Raw genomic sequence first — 14,571 nt, 5'->3', positions numbered from 1 at the left:
TTGCCATTTGCTTTTACTTGAAGCAAATGAGGGCACTTTAAAAGGGATAAAAGCCTTTATCTAGCAAGTAAAGGATGTTTTGCCTTGAAGTGTTAACTCTTTTGAAGGAGGGTGGTCAATATTTTTTGGCTCCGTTTCAGCAATAAAGGAGTTAAACCCCAAAATACAGAGCTGTCTCTTTGTTCCCTCCTGCATGATCATTTGAGCTACAGCTTTCTTAGTTGATAAGAACTGAAGTCTTGGCAGGGCTCTTTGAAAAAAGAATTCCACGCCACATCTTTGAGTAATGACAGCTAGTCCCCTGTGTCAGATAAAAGCACTGAAAACTACAGTTCCATATTGGAAGAAAGCTCTGACAGATTTTAAAATGCTCCTACCTGGCTTTGAGATTGGTGATGGCTGACTGGCCCTATTTTGTGACTCACAGCTGGGCAGCAACTCAAACAAATTTTCAAAAGAATCTAATCTTCGAGTGAAGGTCACTGAAGTAACTAGTCATTTTAAAGGCTAAGGGGAACATAATAATATGATTATTTTCTTCTTCTTTAACCTCAAAACGAAGCTCCAAAGTAATGTAGTCACCAGCATGCCTTTTAATATAATGAAAAAAATATGCAGCTTTAGTTGCAGTTTTAAAATCCTAGATTGCTGGAAGTAACAAAACAAGAAAGTCATGCTTAACACATCCATAAGAGTTTCCTGGGACATGATTCCCCTGTGACCCTGTACTGGGTGGATGTCCATAAGGATTGGACTTTTAGTTTTTAGCTCAGTTCTCCTATCTTAATTCTCCTATCTGAATTTGGCCTATTCGCTGTTACCATTGGAGCTGTGTGCTAAGCACATATGAGGCTTGTAGTAATTGGAAGAAAGTAATTTTAACTTGTGGATAGGACGTGCAGTGGCACTACCTTGGGAACAGCACAGCCCAAAAAAAACAGGCATAATTTATTACTGCTTTTGATCTTTAGGAGCTTTGAGCTGTCCTGCTGCTTTTCGGGGTGTGATTCCTGTCACTGGGAGCGCTTTCCAATCTTTCGCAGGCCTATCCATGATAAATCGTTTACTGACTCATGATTAAAGGAGTAGTTTTTTTTTATGGTGCACTGTACCAGGAGAGATACCCCTCTGTAATAGTGTCAATTTCTCTTGTAGGCTTCCTTAGAGAATATTGCATTCTCATACTGGAAAGTTCTTCCTGTAATTTGTCGAGCTGTGCCCTTTTGGTTTGTGGGATTTTCAAATACTGTATAGTAATGAAAGACATTGTGGGTTGCTGGATACTAGCAAGGTGGCACAGTGGTACTGTTGCTGAATTCTGGGGTCCTGGGTTGAATTCCAGTCCTGGGATGCTATCTGTGTGGAGTTTGTATGTTCTCCGTGCGTTTATGTGGGTTTCCTCTGGATGCTCCAGTTTCCTCCCACAGTCCAAAAATATACTAGTAGATTAACTGGTTTCCAGGCAATTTTGACCTGATGTGAGTGTGTTTCTACCTGTCTGCCCTGCAATGTACTGGTTTTCCATCCAAACTCCTGACTGAGGGTGTTTTGCCTGCTGAGGCTCAGTTCCCCTGCAACTCTGAGTTGGAAGAAGTGGTTAGAAATGGATGGATGGTAACTGGAAAGTTCAGTTGGGATGATATCGATTGAACTGGGAGTCAATTCAATTTGGATGTGATAGTCAGCTGTCATGGACTGGGTGATTGAAATGAATACAGGAATGATGTGGTGTTTGAAGAACAGAGCAATGCATAGGGTCACTAAAAAATGGGGTAGAGAAACAATGTTATTATTCTGACAATAATTCTTTCCTTGTAGTTTGGATAAAGGATGGGCTATAATGGAGGTAGACTGTTAGGTTGTGTATACTGTATGTCTTTTTTTGTGATTTTTGCTGTTATGGGTGTAATCATAGTGTCACAAGAACAGCAACAAAACAGCAAAAATATTTAAATGTAAAAAGAAAATTGCAAATGACTACTCATGGCAGGAGTTTTTGATAGCTCCTGAGAATGTCAAACTCATTATATTGCCCTGTAATTATTCATTGTCCAGTTATGGTAATAAGTATAATTTCCTTGCACAGTACTCTACAATTTGTATAAGGGGGTGGTTTAAATTTCCTAATAGCATGTTTGCATAAATGACCAGTCTGGCAGTTCAGCTGTCCTTGGCCATTATTAGCTTTCATTGTTGAATATTGGAACATATACTGTAAGTGCTGCATTGGCAGAGAGTTTTATACTGACCTTTTCTGCCAATTTGGATTTATGTTTTCAAATCACAGTAGTTTTATATACAGTATGTTGACTGACACAGAAAACCTCCTGCTTGCTGTCATGACAGCTTCCTGTCTCATGCCAACCAGGTCAGGTGACTGAGAGCAGCAGCTCATTCCCCACAGCATTTTGGGAAATGTGGTTCAGAAAAGGACCTCCATCTTGTCTGGAACTATTGCCCTCTCACAAGTACTGCATCTTCTTCTGCCACATATCTGCATTCCTCATCTTCTTGGTTTCTGGATGCAGGGTGGAACAAAAGTTGAGGCTCCTGTTTTTGAAGGACTTCAAACGGGATCACCTTTTTATACCGATTGTCTTCTGTCTGCTGAGAACCTCCAAATTTACAAAATTTGACAAATTTAATGGTTCTAAAGCATCATCTGAGCTCCAGTGGTACTGAGATGCTGTTTTTCTGATGCAGACAGGCAGCAGTCAGCTTGGATTCATATTTTAGAATATTAATCAGACTTAACTAAACTAAGAATTTATCTTTTAGTTTTTTAATATAAAGAGTTTTAATTCAAAAGCTGGTCAAGGTTTTCCAAACCTGAGGAACCAGAATTGTCCCATATCTGATTCACCCCTGTAAAATATTAATTGTAAAATAATGATTTCTTTCAAGAAACCAAATATTTGGCCATACCCACTACAGCAAGGATCTCTGTAAATTACAGTACCTCATGTTCTCCATGATCTTGTAGTAGGCTCATCTAAGTGAATACAAATGAGTCTCCTGGTTCTTAGGCATCAGCCATTGATAGCAAGGTAGTTGTTACAAGCTACATAAATCTTTTGCTTGGGAGAACCTTATGGCTGTTCTAGTAGTGGTGTTCTTTCAACATGGTGTTTGAGCCCTGTAGCTTAGAGATGACTAATTTGAGCCTGTGCTATGTTATTAGTCAGTTATGACATAGATTCCACAAATATCAGCTAACAACAGGCTTGTGTGGCTTGAGTTTATGTTAAGCAGGGTATTCGTGGCTTCATATGCAACAGTGACTCCTGTGGATTACAGAGTGCTTGTGAGCTTGCACTGCTAAGTTGCGTCTGTCCTTCATTCGATGCTATGTTGCTAGGCTGGGCTGCAGGAACTGTGCAGTTTGCAGTTTGAAAAAAGATAGGTGTCCAGCAACTGCTAATACAGAGGATGGCTGAAAGTGGCCTACCTCCCTACCAAAGCTGTACATGGGTTGTTGAGGCAATCTGAGCTACTTAATCATTGCCAATTCCAAAATGGATTTATAGAGAAGTAACTGGGAATTCAATTTTAAAGGGGGTAAAAGGTAGTCTAAATATTTTTAAAAAGAAAAAAATACTTGTCATAACTAATGTTGAATTGGTGATGCTGTAATACATTTCTCTAACATTTCTCCTGTGTAACTCTCTCTCAGGATGCCATGCTGGTCATTCTTAAAAGTCTGGTCCCTGCCTGTCTTTTCAACATCATAGGCTTCGGCTCCACTTTCAAGACACTGTTCCCAGCGAGTCAGACCTACAGTGAAGTATGACACTACATTTCTCCGAGAACAGCCCAGCCTTTTCCTCACCATGTACAACAGTGCACCTAACATTCTGGCTTTTCCAGAGGTTTACTGTGACTTCCTAAAGGAATGGGACCACAAAGTATTGCACTGTTGGATAACAGCAAGATTGAGGTTTTAATTTAACATCATAGGCCCCCAGTCCTCAGAAGAACCCTTGTTCCGTGACCACAATATAATGAGATAATTGGTTGGGCTGTTTTCCTATGGACTCCCTATGGAGGGGTTGGGTTCTTTTTTTCCAACTGAGCCATCAATGACATAATTAAACTCTTAATGAAACTCATGCTCTGTTCAATAAACCTTTTGAATTGAATTCGGCTTTTAAAAACGCATCTGTAGTTTATCTATAAAGGTTAAAATCTCATACTGTTTGGTATGCATTCAATGTTTAAACCCTGCATTTAGGTACTGTACATCACAAGCAAAAGGTCTGGGAAAGTACTGTATAATGAACAATAAATATAGGACTGATTTAAAACTATTTGCACCTTTTATTTTTTACAGTACTTCCAAGGTCACACACAAATGCACAGAAAACACTGCAGATTGCCTTTAATGATAGGACACAGATACCAAATGGATGTATATGCATTGACCCCACGCATCTCTGTGCTCATCAGGACACCCTTGCCATAGCCTGCGATTACATCAAGAAAATCCGCGCAGACATGGGCGGCACCAACATCTTGTCTCCTCTAAGCTGGATCCTCCATCAGCCTCTGTACCGGGGGCACCCTCGTCTTCTCTTCCTGCTCACGGACGGGGCTGTCAGCAACACGGGGACAGTCATCGAGCTTGTTCGCAGCCACTCCCTCATCACCAGGTAAACCAGGGGCCGCTGAGGTATCATCTACGGATGAGTCGCTCTACTTGTGTGGCTTGGTACAGTGTGTGGTGTTAGGGGTGGGTCTTATTCGTTTAGGAAGTATGAGTTTGTGCAGTTTAAACACGAGGAACGACGCATATCAGTAGTCAAGTACCCACGCAACCTGTTAACATTTTGAGCCAAATATTCTTTTTATTTCACTTATGCCTGCCACTAGACTGCTAATGCAGATGATGTTGTCCCTTTCGGCATCATCTGACTGAACTTTGGCGCACACTTGAGCGATTCACTGCCAAGTGTGAAGCAGCTGGGATGAGAATCAACACCTCCAAGACTGAGGTCAAGGTTCTCTCCCAGAAAAGAGTAGATTGCTCTCCGTAAATCCACTGTAAATCGAGATTCGGAATCGTTGTCGAGGGGAATCGAAATCCAGGAACCAGAAACACACAATTGAGAGATCAGGAGAATTGCTGCGAAGGCAAGACGTGAAGCTCAACAGGGAAACCCAATACTGAGCATTGAAGCAGCTTTGTGCTGCTGTTAAACAGTCTGGAGCTGGAAGGTGTGGTAGTTATTGGGAGGGCTGACTGGATAATTAATTCTGAAGTCTATGCCTTCTGGAATTGGTGGCTTGTGTGTGATTGCGGGTGGTTGTGACAATTTACTGTACAGCTCCACAAGGCCCAGTCATGAGCAGCATTTGGTGGAGTGACTTAATTCTCTTTAGCATCACTAAAGGCTCATAGATTGGACATCACATAGATCACATATTTGGTGACTTCATCAGCCAGGTGATGACCTTACAGTGATTACAGTTATGTTAAACTTATGGAAAAATACATTACTTTTAAAAACAGAAGATGGGAGTCTCATCAGCCTCAGGTAGAGATTCCCACAGTTTAATACGTAGGGCTTTGTAAGTCAGGAGACAACTTTTAATGCCGATCCTGAACTTTACAGGAAGACGATGGGATGAGGCTGAAACAGAAGTGATGAGTTTGTAGGAATATTTTGGGCATACTGGATGTACCTGCAAGCAATGTGTTAAAATATCGCTCCAATCTAGAAAAAACAAACGTATAATACAGTTTCACAGTATCTGATTAGGACAAGATTGGTTGTACATGTGCAATATTACATAGTTGACTTAAGGACACCCATTCATTTTTCTGATGTAAGTGTCAAATGTTAAACTGAGGTTGAAAAGAGATTTTTAATCTGGGTAGCTGATCACAGATGGCTGGACTGATGTTATTTATAGTAGACAAGTCTGTGTTTAGGCCCCAACAGCATCTTCTTTGTCTTGCTACTATTCTGTTGCAACATTATTTTAATATCTGGTAAACAGCTTGTAAGAATAGAGACTATTAGACTAGTGTCATCTTTAGAGTGCAAATAGTTCTGAGCGTTATCAAATAACAGGGGAAATGTACACCATGATGATGGATTACGTGGCGAAGAGGTATAGAAAATAAAAATAATCTTAAATTGAATGAGACTGACTGGGCTGATTATTTTCCAAGAATGGCTTAAAAAAGGAATTGCACAACACGTTTTTACACATTAAACTGCTGTGACAGAGTCACATTACAAAAGAGAACGTTTTCTGATCAGACTAAAGCCAGCAATTATTTACAATAGGCTTACAAGTGGTTCTTCTTGGCAATAAATATACAGCTCCAATATTGAAATGCGGCTTTGAATTGTTCAAAATACTGTGTCATGTTAGAGCAGTTGTTGCAGTATTAGTAGGTTTCACCCTGTTTAGTTTACCTGGCAGTCAGTTTTAGCTGATGTCAATGATTATATTCAGGAAGATTAAACATGAACAAATCAGTAATTATTTCATAATAGGAAACAATTATAACACGGAAGATCACAATGAGTTAAACAAGGTTAAGAACGTATAAAATTGTTAAAGGAAGAGAGGAAGCCATTTGGCCTGTTTAACTAATGCTGTTTTTACGAGCTTCAGGGATGTCATCCTGACATTTTCAGAAAGAAGCCAGAATATTAGCTTGAACACCATGGCTGGATGCCTTGTTTCAGAATCCCACGACACTTGAGTAAAGAAGTGCCTTCTCTTCCTACTTTCCTGAGGATATAAAAAATAATTTGAGAGGCCTCAGTAGTTTTATGCCTTTCTTGAAATCACTGCTCATTATTCATGTCATATTTGAATCCTTAAAACCTGTCTGTACCTCATACATCCATACAGAATAATGAGACAGCAACTGAGTGAAGCATCATTTCTGTGCAAAAAACACATCTGTCATTTTGTTAAATAAAGCCCCTGGTTATTCAACTGCTTAACTCCGTTATGTTAACCCTATTCCCCCCTTTTTAACTGTTGTCTGTTAACCAATTAAAGCAACAGAGCAGTAAAAAGCTTTGAGCAGCTTGGCAGTTAGTGAGATTCAAGAAGCCACAGAGCAGTTCAGCAAAGGTTTGAAACGAATTTTAATTTGTTAAAAAATGCCATTTTCTTGAGAACACCCAAGAAGTGTGTATCTTCCTTGTGGTTTCCCATTTTTAGGAATTTTTTATAGACTGCGTACAGCTTCAGCCACTTTCTGGTGTTACCTACTGTATACACACGGCACAATGGCTGTTTTTGACAAAGCTATCCTCACCTTTCAGTTATTCTCAAAATGTTACATACAATGGGTGTCTGCAAAGAGAAAACCTATAAAGAACCCGGATGAGGTTAGGTTCTACACCAGAGAGCAAGCTCCTAGATTATCATGGTCTAAAAACAAATGTTTAATTTTATTTTTGTAAATCTGATCAGTTTAAACTTGTCTCTTTATACCTCTTTTGAATGTGTTTTGAAACTGAACAAAACAAACCTACAGTAATTCCAAAAACAATCAAGGAAGAGACATGGTCTACAACAAAAATGTGTGAGTAGTAGGATGAGAGAAAGAGGATAGCTCTTATCCATGTTACCTTTACGCAATTATGTGAAGCAGAAATTACAGTAAGAACATGTAATGGATGACCTAAAATAAGTCATATCATCCAACAATGCTGAAACTTAAATTAAAAAGAGCAGAGAAAAAAACCCAGTGCCTAACAACAAAGCAATGTGTGCAATTCACATGTTAGAGATTGCTCTTCTGGAACCCAGAGATGAATTTAACGTTTTTTGATCAGTTGAATAAAACATCAAGTTTAGCACTTTCAACGAGTTAAAGGACAGTGAAATAATATACATATTAGAGAACAATATAATAAATCTACTTGAAATAATCAACAGCAGTGATGTTCTGGCACGCCGAGATGATCTAGTTTTCTGGCTGCGTGAAGGATGAGCTGTCAATCGGTATAGAGATGAATTTACAAGGTCTCTCCTTCTGTGTCCTGGAGTCATCAAAAATCCTATGTGCCCTAGTGAATTCAACTGTTGTGTGGTAGCCACCAAACCATCAAGGAAGCAAATGTACTGTACACATTATGGTACAATTAATTGTCAGAAATGAAAGGAATCATCACCTGCGCTAATCTCCATCCTATTATTTGGTCTGGAATCATGGTTTAATCTCCTTATCTAACTGTCTGGAGGAATGACCAGGACCGGTTTATTCAATCTCAAGGAACAGGTTCCAAACCCTTCCAGAATGACCAGGACCGGTTTATTCAATCTCAAGGAACAGGTTCCAAACCCTTTTTTTTTCTTTTTTCCCCCATTTACCTTTGGGGTTTTGTTTTTATAAATTGCAAAATATAGCAATGTATATGAATATGTATTTATAGCAATGTATATAGCAATGTTTTCCTCGTCCGTGGATGAGAGGAGCTGCAACCCTCTCCTTCAGCTGCTGAAGATGATACTGGATGGTCACCAAAGTGGCACAGGCTGCTTTAATAACGACAAAAAGTTTGGCTTCCAGGGTCCTTGAGGGAATCCGTAATGCAATTCCCCAGTGAGTGGAACTGTACATCCGAGGACCATGGTAGTTCCTACTGTTACGGTCGTCATCCCTCCTTTAGAGGACGCTCCTACCTTTTTTAGTATTATGTTTAGTTTAAATACCTTCACCCGCGTCTCGTCCCCCTTTTTGTTATTTAAGCCCAGCGTCTCCGTAGTTCTGGGCTCTGCTCTGGAAGACGGACGCCTGAAGGCCCGCCTATCCACTGGGCTCAGGAGCAGCCCGAGGGCAAGGCCTTATCCCCAGACATCCTGACCTCTGAGTCCGGGGCTCGGAGCGCCTTGCTCCGTTATGGTTTTATCTTCTGTGTTCCTGATCCCAGTTCCCTGTTCTGGTTTTTACCTGTTTTTGTCTTGGAATGACCTCCTGGCATTGGACATTGGACTGCGCCCAAACTACCCCCATCGGACCTCCCTTGGATTCGCTGCCTGCTCCCTTTCCCCGAGCTCCGGATCGCCACTGTCGCCGCCCTCTGTCCGTTGACCCCACCTTCCCTGAATCTTTCTCCAGACACTTCCGGATTACACCGTCTCGCATAGGGTCTTTTACAACACACTTCACGGGAGTCAGAACCAGCTCTCGTGACATCTACAATGGGTCTTTGTAGTAGACTGGCCTTCAGGCTGCTTCCAGGTTCCTTGCGGAGGAGTTGAAATTGTTTAAAGGAGTATAGCCAGGAAAGCTATCCTAAACTGAATTCTAATTAAATTTTAAAAAATGGACAACATGTTTGAGAGCATCCCAGTTAGATTATATTTTTTGCTGGGAGGGACCAGAAGTCTTCCTTTTTCCACCCTTTAGAGAGGATGCAAATGAAAATTAGTCAAAGCCAATTCATTCACATCCTTGTACAATCAGTCCAGCTGCTCCTAAATATACACATCCTGATGACATTCAGAATAAATGGCAGTAAATGTCTAGCTTGGAATTCACATGCTACTGCAAACAGCTATGTTAAAGGTCACACTGGCTGGGCCTTTTGTTTCTCCTTATTTGTGTTTCTTAGCACAGATTAAATATGCAAAAGCCATTGCAGTTCACATGAGATATACAGTATCTCTGTGGTTATTTTTTGGAATGCACACCAGTTCTTCAAATAAGAAGGAAAGTTGATGAGAATAATCTCGCGGAGCGGTGGCCCTGTGGCTAAGGATCTGTGACCGGAAGGTTGCTGGTTCAAATCCCGTGGCTGGCAGAGGAATCCTACTCCGTTGGGACCCTGAGCAAGGCCCTTAACCCTAACTGCTCCAGGGGTGCCGTACAATGGCTGACCCTGCGCTCTGAACCCCAGCTTCCCTCCCTGTCTGTGTCTCCATGGAGAAAAGCTGGGGTATGCAAAAAGATGAATTCCTGATGCAAGAAATTGTATAGGGCTAATAAAGAAACATTATACATTATTATTAATGAGAAAACTAGAACAGGCTGTGTGTGATGGGAATAGGCTGAAAACATCACATCTGCTCAGCTGATTGTCATTTAAACTCATCAAAGGGATTTCACTTTTCAAGACGACATTAGATTAAAAAAGACAGATTTGATTAATTTTCTAAAGGTATGCGTCTCAGTATTATTTTAACAATTTGTTGTACTCTGTGAATTCTGGTTTCATGTCTTTTAATTGGACACTCTACAGGAAATCATATTTACGGGTTGTTTTCCAGATGTGTTTGACGTACAGTAGCTCATGCTGATTTTAACCCACCCAAATCATGCAGTGGGAACTACAGCTGTGTGGTGGATAATACATGATCCAATAATTACCTGAACCAAAAGCACAACTTTCTGTCTGGAAACCTGAAGTCACCAGGATAACATCTAACTTTCCTTGGCAGGTGTTTCAGTTTTGGAATTGGTCAGAGTGCCTGCAGGAGGCTGGTGATCGGGCTCTCAACTGTATCCAAAGGCACCGCTGAGTTCTTGACTGAGGGCGAGAGACTACAGCCAAAGGTATTTATTTCTACCTGCTCGTTCTTCTGTATGCTCTTCTGCAACATACAGTACTTTTGTGTAGATGCACTGTGTGTCATTGGATGTGAGGACATTCACTGCAGTCCAAGTGATGTCGCTTTATTTCGCTCTGTATTTTAAAGCACGTTTAAAACACTACTTCACCAATCCTACACATCTTAATTGTAACTAGCCAGAATATGTATCTCTTGTTCATGTAAATCATTTGGCTAAAATAATTATTGTTCTCACTTACAGGCGAGCATGAAGATAGCAAAGGATTATATTATTGGCCATAGATAGTATATGCGGGGCACCTATTAGCTATATCGTACTTTGAGACCTTTGGATTTCATTCCAATTAGAACAGAGTAGTTTATTGCCGTATGTACACATACATTGGAATTCTTAATCGTGCTGCTCTCTCGGGACACACACAGTACAACAGACAACATCGCACAACGTAGACAACAAGAACAACAAATATGTTGTGGAACAACAAATATGTAGTAGTGAGACAAAACAATATGGTAGACCATGCAAAGTGCGTACTGCAATGGGATAGAAGCTGATTTTGTGTCTAATGGTCCTTCCTTTAATGATGTTATTAACTTATAAATTAAACTCTTAATTACTAGTAAAATAATGCATGTGTAACCTTGTGTGATTCTCAGGCTTAACTGAAACAGTATACAGAAATGAGTTCAGAAACCCAGCTTTGACCCAGCTTTGAACAAGGCAAATGTTAATAACTGTAACCTCAACCCTAATGTCTAAACCTGTCCAGCACTGTCCAGGCTGAAAAAATAAATAAATCAAATAAAAAGGTCTAATCAAGTAAATAATTCACTGAAAGGGCTCAATTAAAGTCATTTTACTGACATTCTGGTGAGCCATGTACTGCAAGTGCCCTAAATGAAAATTATTTTTTTTCCTAAAGGCATTTAGTACTAATGTGTCTCACAGATTGCAATCAAGCGCTCTGTTACTCAAGCGACAACATTGTCATGGTAACTAACATATGTATGGCCTATGTACAACAATGCAGAAGCATGAAGGAGCATTTCCCGTTTGGGTAGAATATCGAAGTTCAAACAGTGAGCAGCATAAAGTCTCTGCAGTTGCAAGGATACAGCTGGCTGGGTGATTCTAGTTTTAGAGAAAGGGGATGTGATGTAACAGAATGGTTGAGAAAGATTGTGATGCAACAGAGATCCTATGACTGGCTGGGTTCCTGTGAGCTTGCAGTGCTACCAGTTATAGACAGCTGTGTAACGGTCTATGGCCAGCAGCCATATCACTCCGCAACTCACAACTGGCAACCTATTATAGCTCAGCAGGTGTGAGCCTGGTCAGTACCTGGATGGGAGACTCCTGGGAAAAACTAAGGTTGCTGCTGGAAGAGGTGTTAGTGGGGCCAGCAAGGGGCGCTCACCCTGCGGTCCATGTGGGTCCTAATGCCCCAGTGTAGTGACGGGGACACTATACTGTAAACAGGTGCCGTCCTTTGGATGTTACGTAAAACCGAGGTCCTGACTCTCTGTGGTCATTAAAAATCCCAGGGTGTTTCTCGAAAAGAGAAGGAGTGTAACCCTGTCGTCCTGGTCATAATTTCCCATTGGGCTTTACCAATCACGGCCTCCTAATAATCCCCCTCTATGAATTGGCTTCATTACTCTGCTCTTCTCCCCACTGAGAGCTGGTGTGTGGTGAGCGTTCTGGCGCACTATGGCTGCTGTCACATCATCCAGGTGGGGCTGCACATTGGTGGTGGTGGAGGGGATCCCCATTACCTGTAAAGCACTTTGAGTGGAGTGTCCAGAAAAAGCGCTATGTAAGTGTAAGCAGTTATTATTATTATTATGAATTAAAGCCTTAGATATTTTTGTCTTTTGACTTGCTGTGTGTAAACTAGGGCAATTTCAGTATGAGTGTGCTTTGTCTTCAACTCTCCCAATCGTATATGAGGGTTGTGTTGGTGAGCCTAAATCATACAGCAGTAGCAATTCCAACACTGCGGGATGTTTCGAAAAGGCAATCAGCAGTCATTTTTAAAAACAGAAAAAAAAATGACACAAAAGCTGGTAAAAGCTGTTCCTCCACAGCTTTAGAAGTCTTCACAATGACCCTTAAACCAAACTGCGTCAGTTTGCTTAAAGGCTTAAAGGTTATCACAGCTTGCAGGAGCAGTCACGAGTTTAGCTGGCTGCTTCAATGGAGCTGATAAAATTGAGATAAGAGGATGAAGAATTACCTTGTTAATCCCAAAAAAGGGGACCGTATTATTTTAGAGGAGGATCATGAACAAAATGTTAAGCTTAGCGAAGTGACCAAGTGAAACAACACAATGTTTCTAAAAAAAGAATTGCTTTACTTTTCAATTCCAAAAATGAAATTAGAACGTGGGAGGTTTTAATTGAATTCAAACTTCCCTAGAATACAAAACTAGAACAAAACAACTGAAGACTACTGTGTTTCAGAATTCTGAAGAAACTGCTTATTGGCAGTCGTGGGATGCAGATCTCAGGGCGCTCAAATGACTAAATGTAGAGGCTATACAGTATATAGGTATATACAGTCCAGTATATATCTTGTCCTGCAGTACCACTCTGTCCTTCAGATCTTAGAAGCTGAATCTTTTACTGAATTTTTATTTTAATAAAAATATAGACATATCGAATACATTTTTTGTTTTGGGCATAGTTGAGCAAACTCTTTAAACTGTTCTTTACTTGTTTAGTAAATTATTGTTGCCCTCTAGGACTCTATAGAACTCTTAAACTCCTAAAAGGTTATGTATTAAAGTCCTTTTGGTGTTAAATGGGCACGTGAGTGCATTACATTGTATCAGGCAGTACCACCTGTTAGTTCTGTATGGATCCATCTGCTTAAAACCTAGACAAGTGATGGAGGACATTGGCAGAAACACAATTAAGACAATTGGCGCTTGGGTTTTGAATGTTACCAATATCTAATCTGCCAAAAACAGTGGCGGACTGGAAAAAGCAAATCATTTAGCCAACTTATTTAATCAGCCCAGGCAATGTAGGGCTAATTTGGGATACTTCAGGTCCAAGTCTAAAAAACATTTTCGACCCTGTAATACAGTCTGGAACCTCCAGGGGTCCATATAGGCAATCAAGTTGTACTAACCAAAACAACATTACATCTTTTCGTTCGAAACTCCACTTCCTCAATTGCAACAATCCCTGTGATCACAGAAAATGTACGGCACATATTCCACAGAATCAAGCTTCCCAGATGGTGTTTGCCATAGAACAGTTTGCTGCAGAGAATGAGAAGTTAAAGGCTGGTTCGATCAGCCTTTTTTGGCATTCTTGTCATTGTTTAGATTCTATATTTATGTATGGATCTTGTAATACGGAAATTGGAGAATGCAGTCTGTGAAAGCAAATAGCAAGCGATTTTCTTTTTAGGATTTTTGGAAAACTGAAAAAGTATTTCACTCTGTATTTCCACTTCTGTGAGTGCTGAAATAAGACCGATTTTAGCAGTGCAACATCAATCTATAAAGGTAAATGTACTGTAATGTGTACAATAATATTTTATTCAAACTCAGGTACTACAGTTGTATGGCAGTTAATGCTTCTGCATTACAGCTCTTCTGGTTTTGATTCCAGACTGGGACACTCACTGTGTGGAGTTTGCATATCTGTGTGGGCTCTCTCTGGGTGCTCTTCTTAACTTCCAGAGACATTGCTGGCTAGTTGAGTTGATGTATTTACATTGTCCCTTTGTGCGGGCTTTGCAATGAACTGGAGTCTTCTCCAGTGTGAAGTGCTCCTTTTCTCCCTCTGTAAATTATTTAATTTTTAAACCTTTCCTATTTTGTATGACATATTCATAATTTCATTACCCTAATAAATACACACTCCCTGCATTAAAAACGATCACATTTGATAAGTCCCTGATCTGTTGAGAAATCAACATGACCATTATTGCAATCTTCTTTTGAATTACACATTAACTTACCCATAAAAGCAATGATCTGATATACACTTTCCCTAAAGAATAGAATG

The 14,571-nt window shown here is 40.3% G+C and overlaps 1 protein-coding gene across 2 annotated transcripts in view; it reads left to right on the top strand.

Moving 5' to 3' along the window:
• The window catches only part of vwa5b1 (von Willebrand factor A domain containing 5B1), an 86,206-nt gene that overhangs the window by 31,594 nt on the left and 40,041 nt on the right, over nucleotides 1–14,571 (top strand). For both annotated transcript variants that reach the window (XM_088616952.1, XM_088616953.1), the window contains 3 exons: nucleotides 3,674–3,784; nucleotides 4,447–4,649; nucleotides 10,417–10,531. In XM_088616952.1, the coding sequence (XP_088473078.1) occupies nucleotides 3,674–3,784; nucleotides 4,447–4,649; nucleotides 10,417–10,531 (429 nt within the window). The remainder of the gene's footprint in view (nucleotides 1–3,673; nucleotides 3,785–4,446; nucleotides 4,650–10,416; nucleotides 10,532–14,571) is intronic.

Source organism: Lepisosteus platostomus, chromosome 23, assembly GCF_059453375.1.
Source record: "Lepisosteus platostomus isolate fLepPlt1 chromosome 23, fLepPlt1.hap1, whole genome shotgun sequence".
In the NCBI taxonomy this organism is placed as follows: Eukaryota; Metazoa; Chordata; class Actinopteri; order Semionotiformes; family Lepisosteidae; genus Lepisosteus; species Lepisosteus platostomus.
This window is presented reverse-complemented; position numbering and strand designations above follow the sequence as displayed.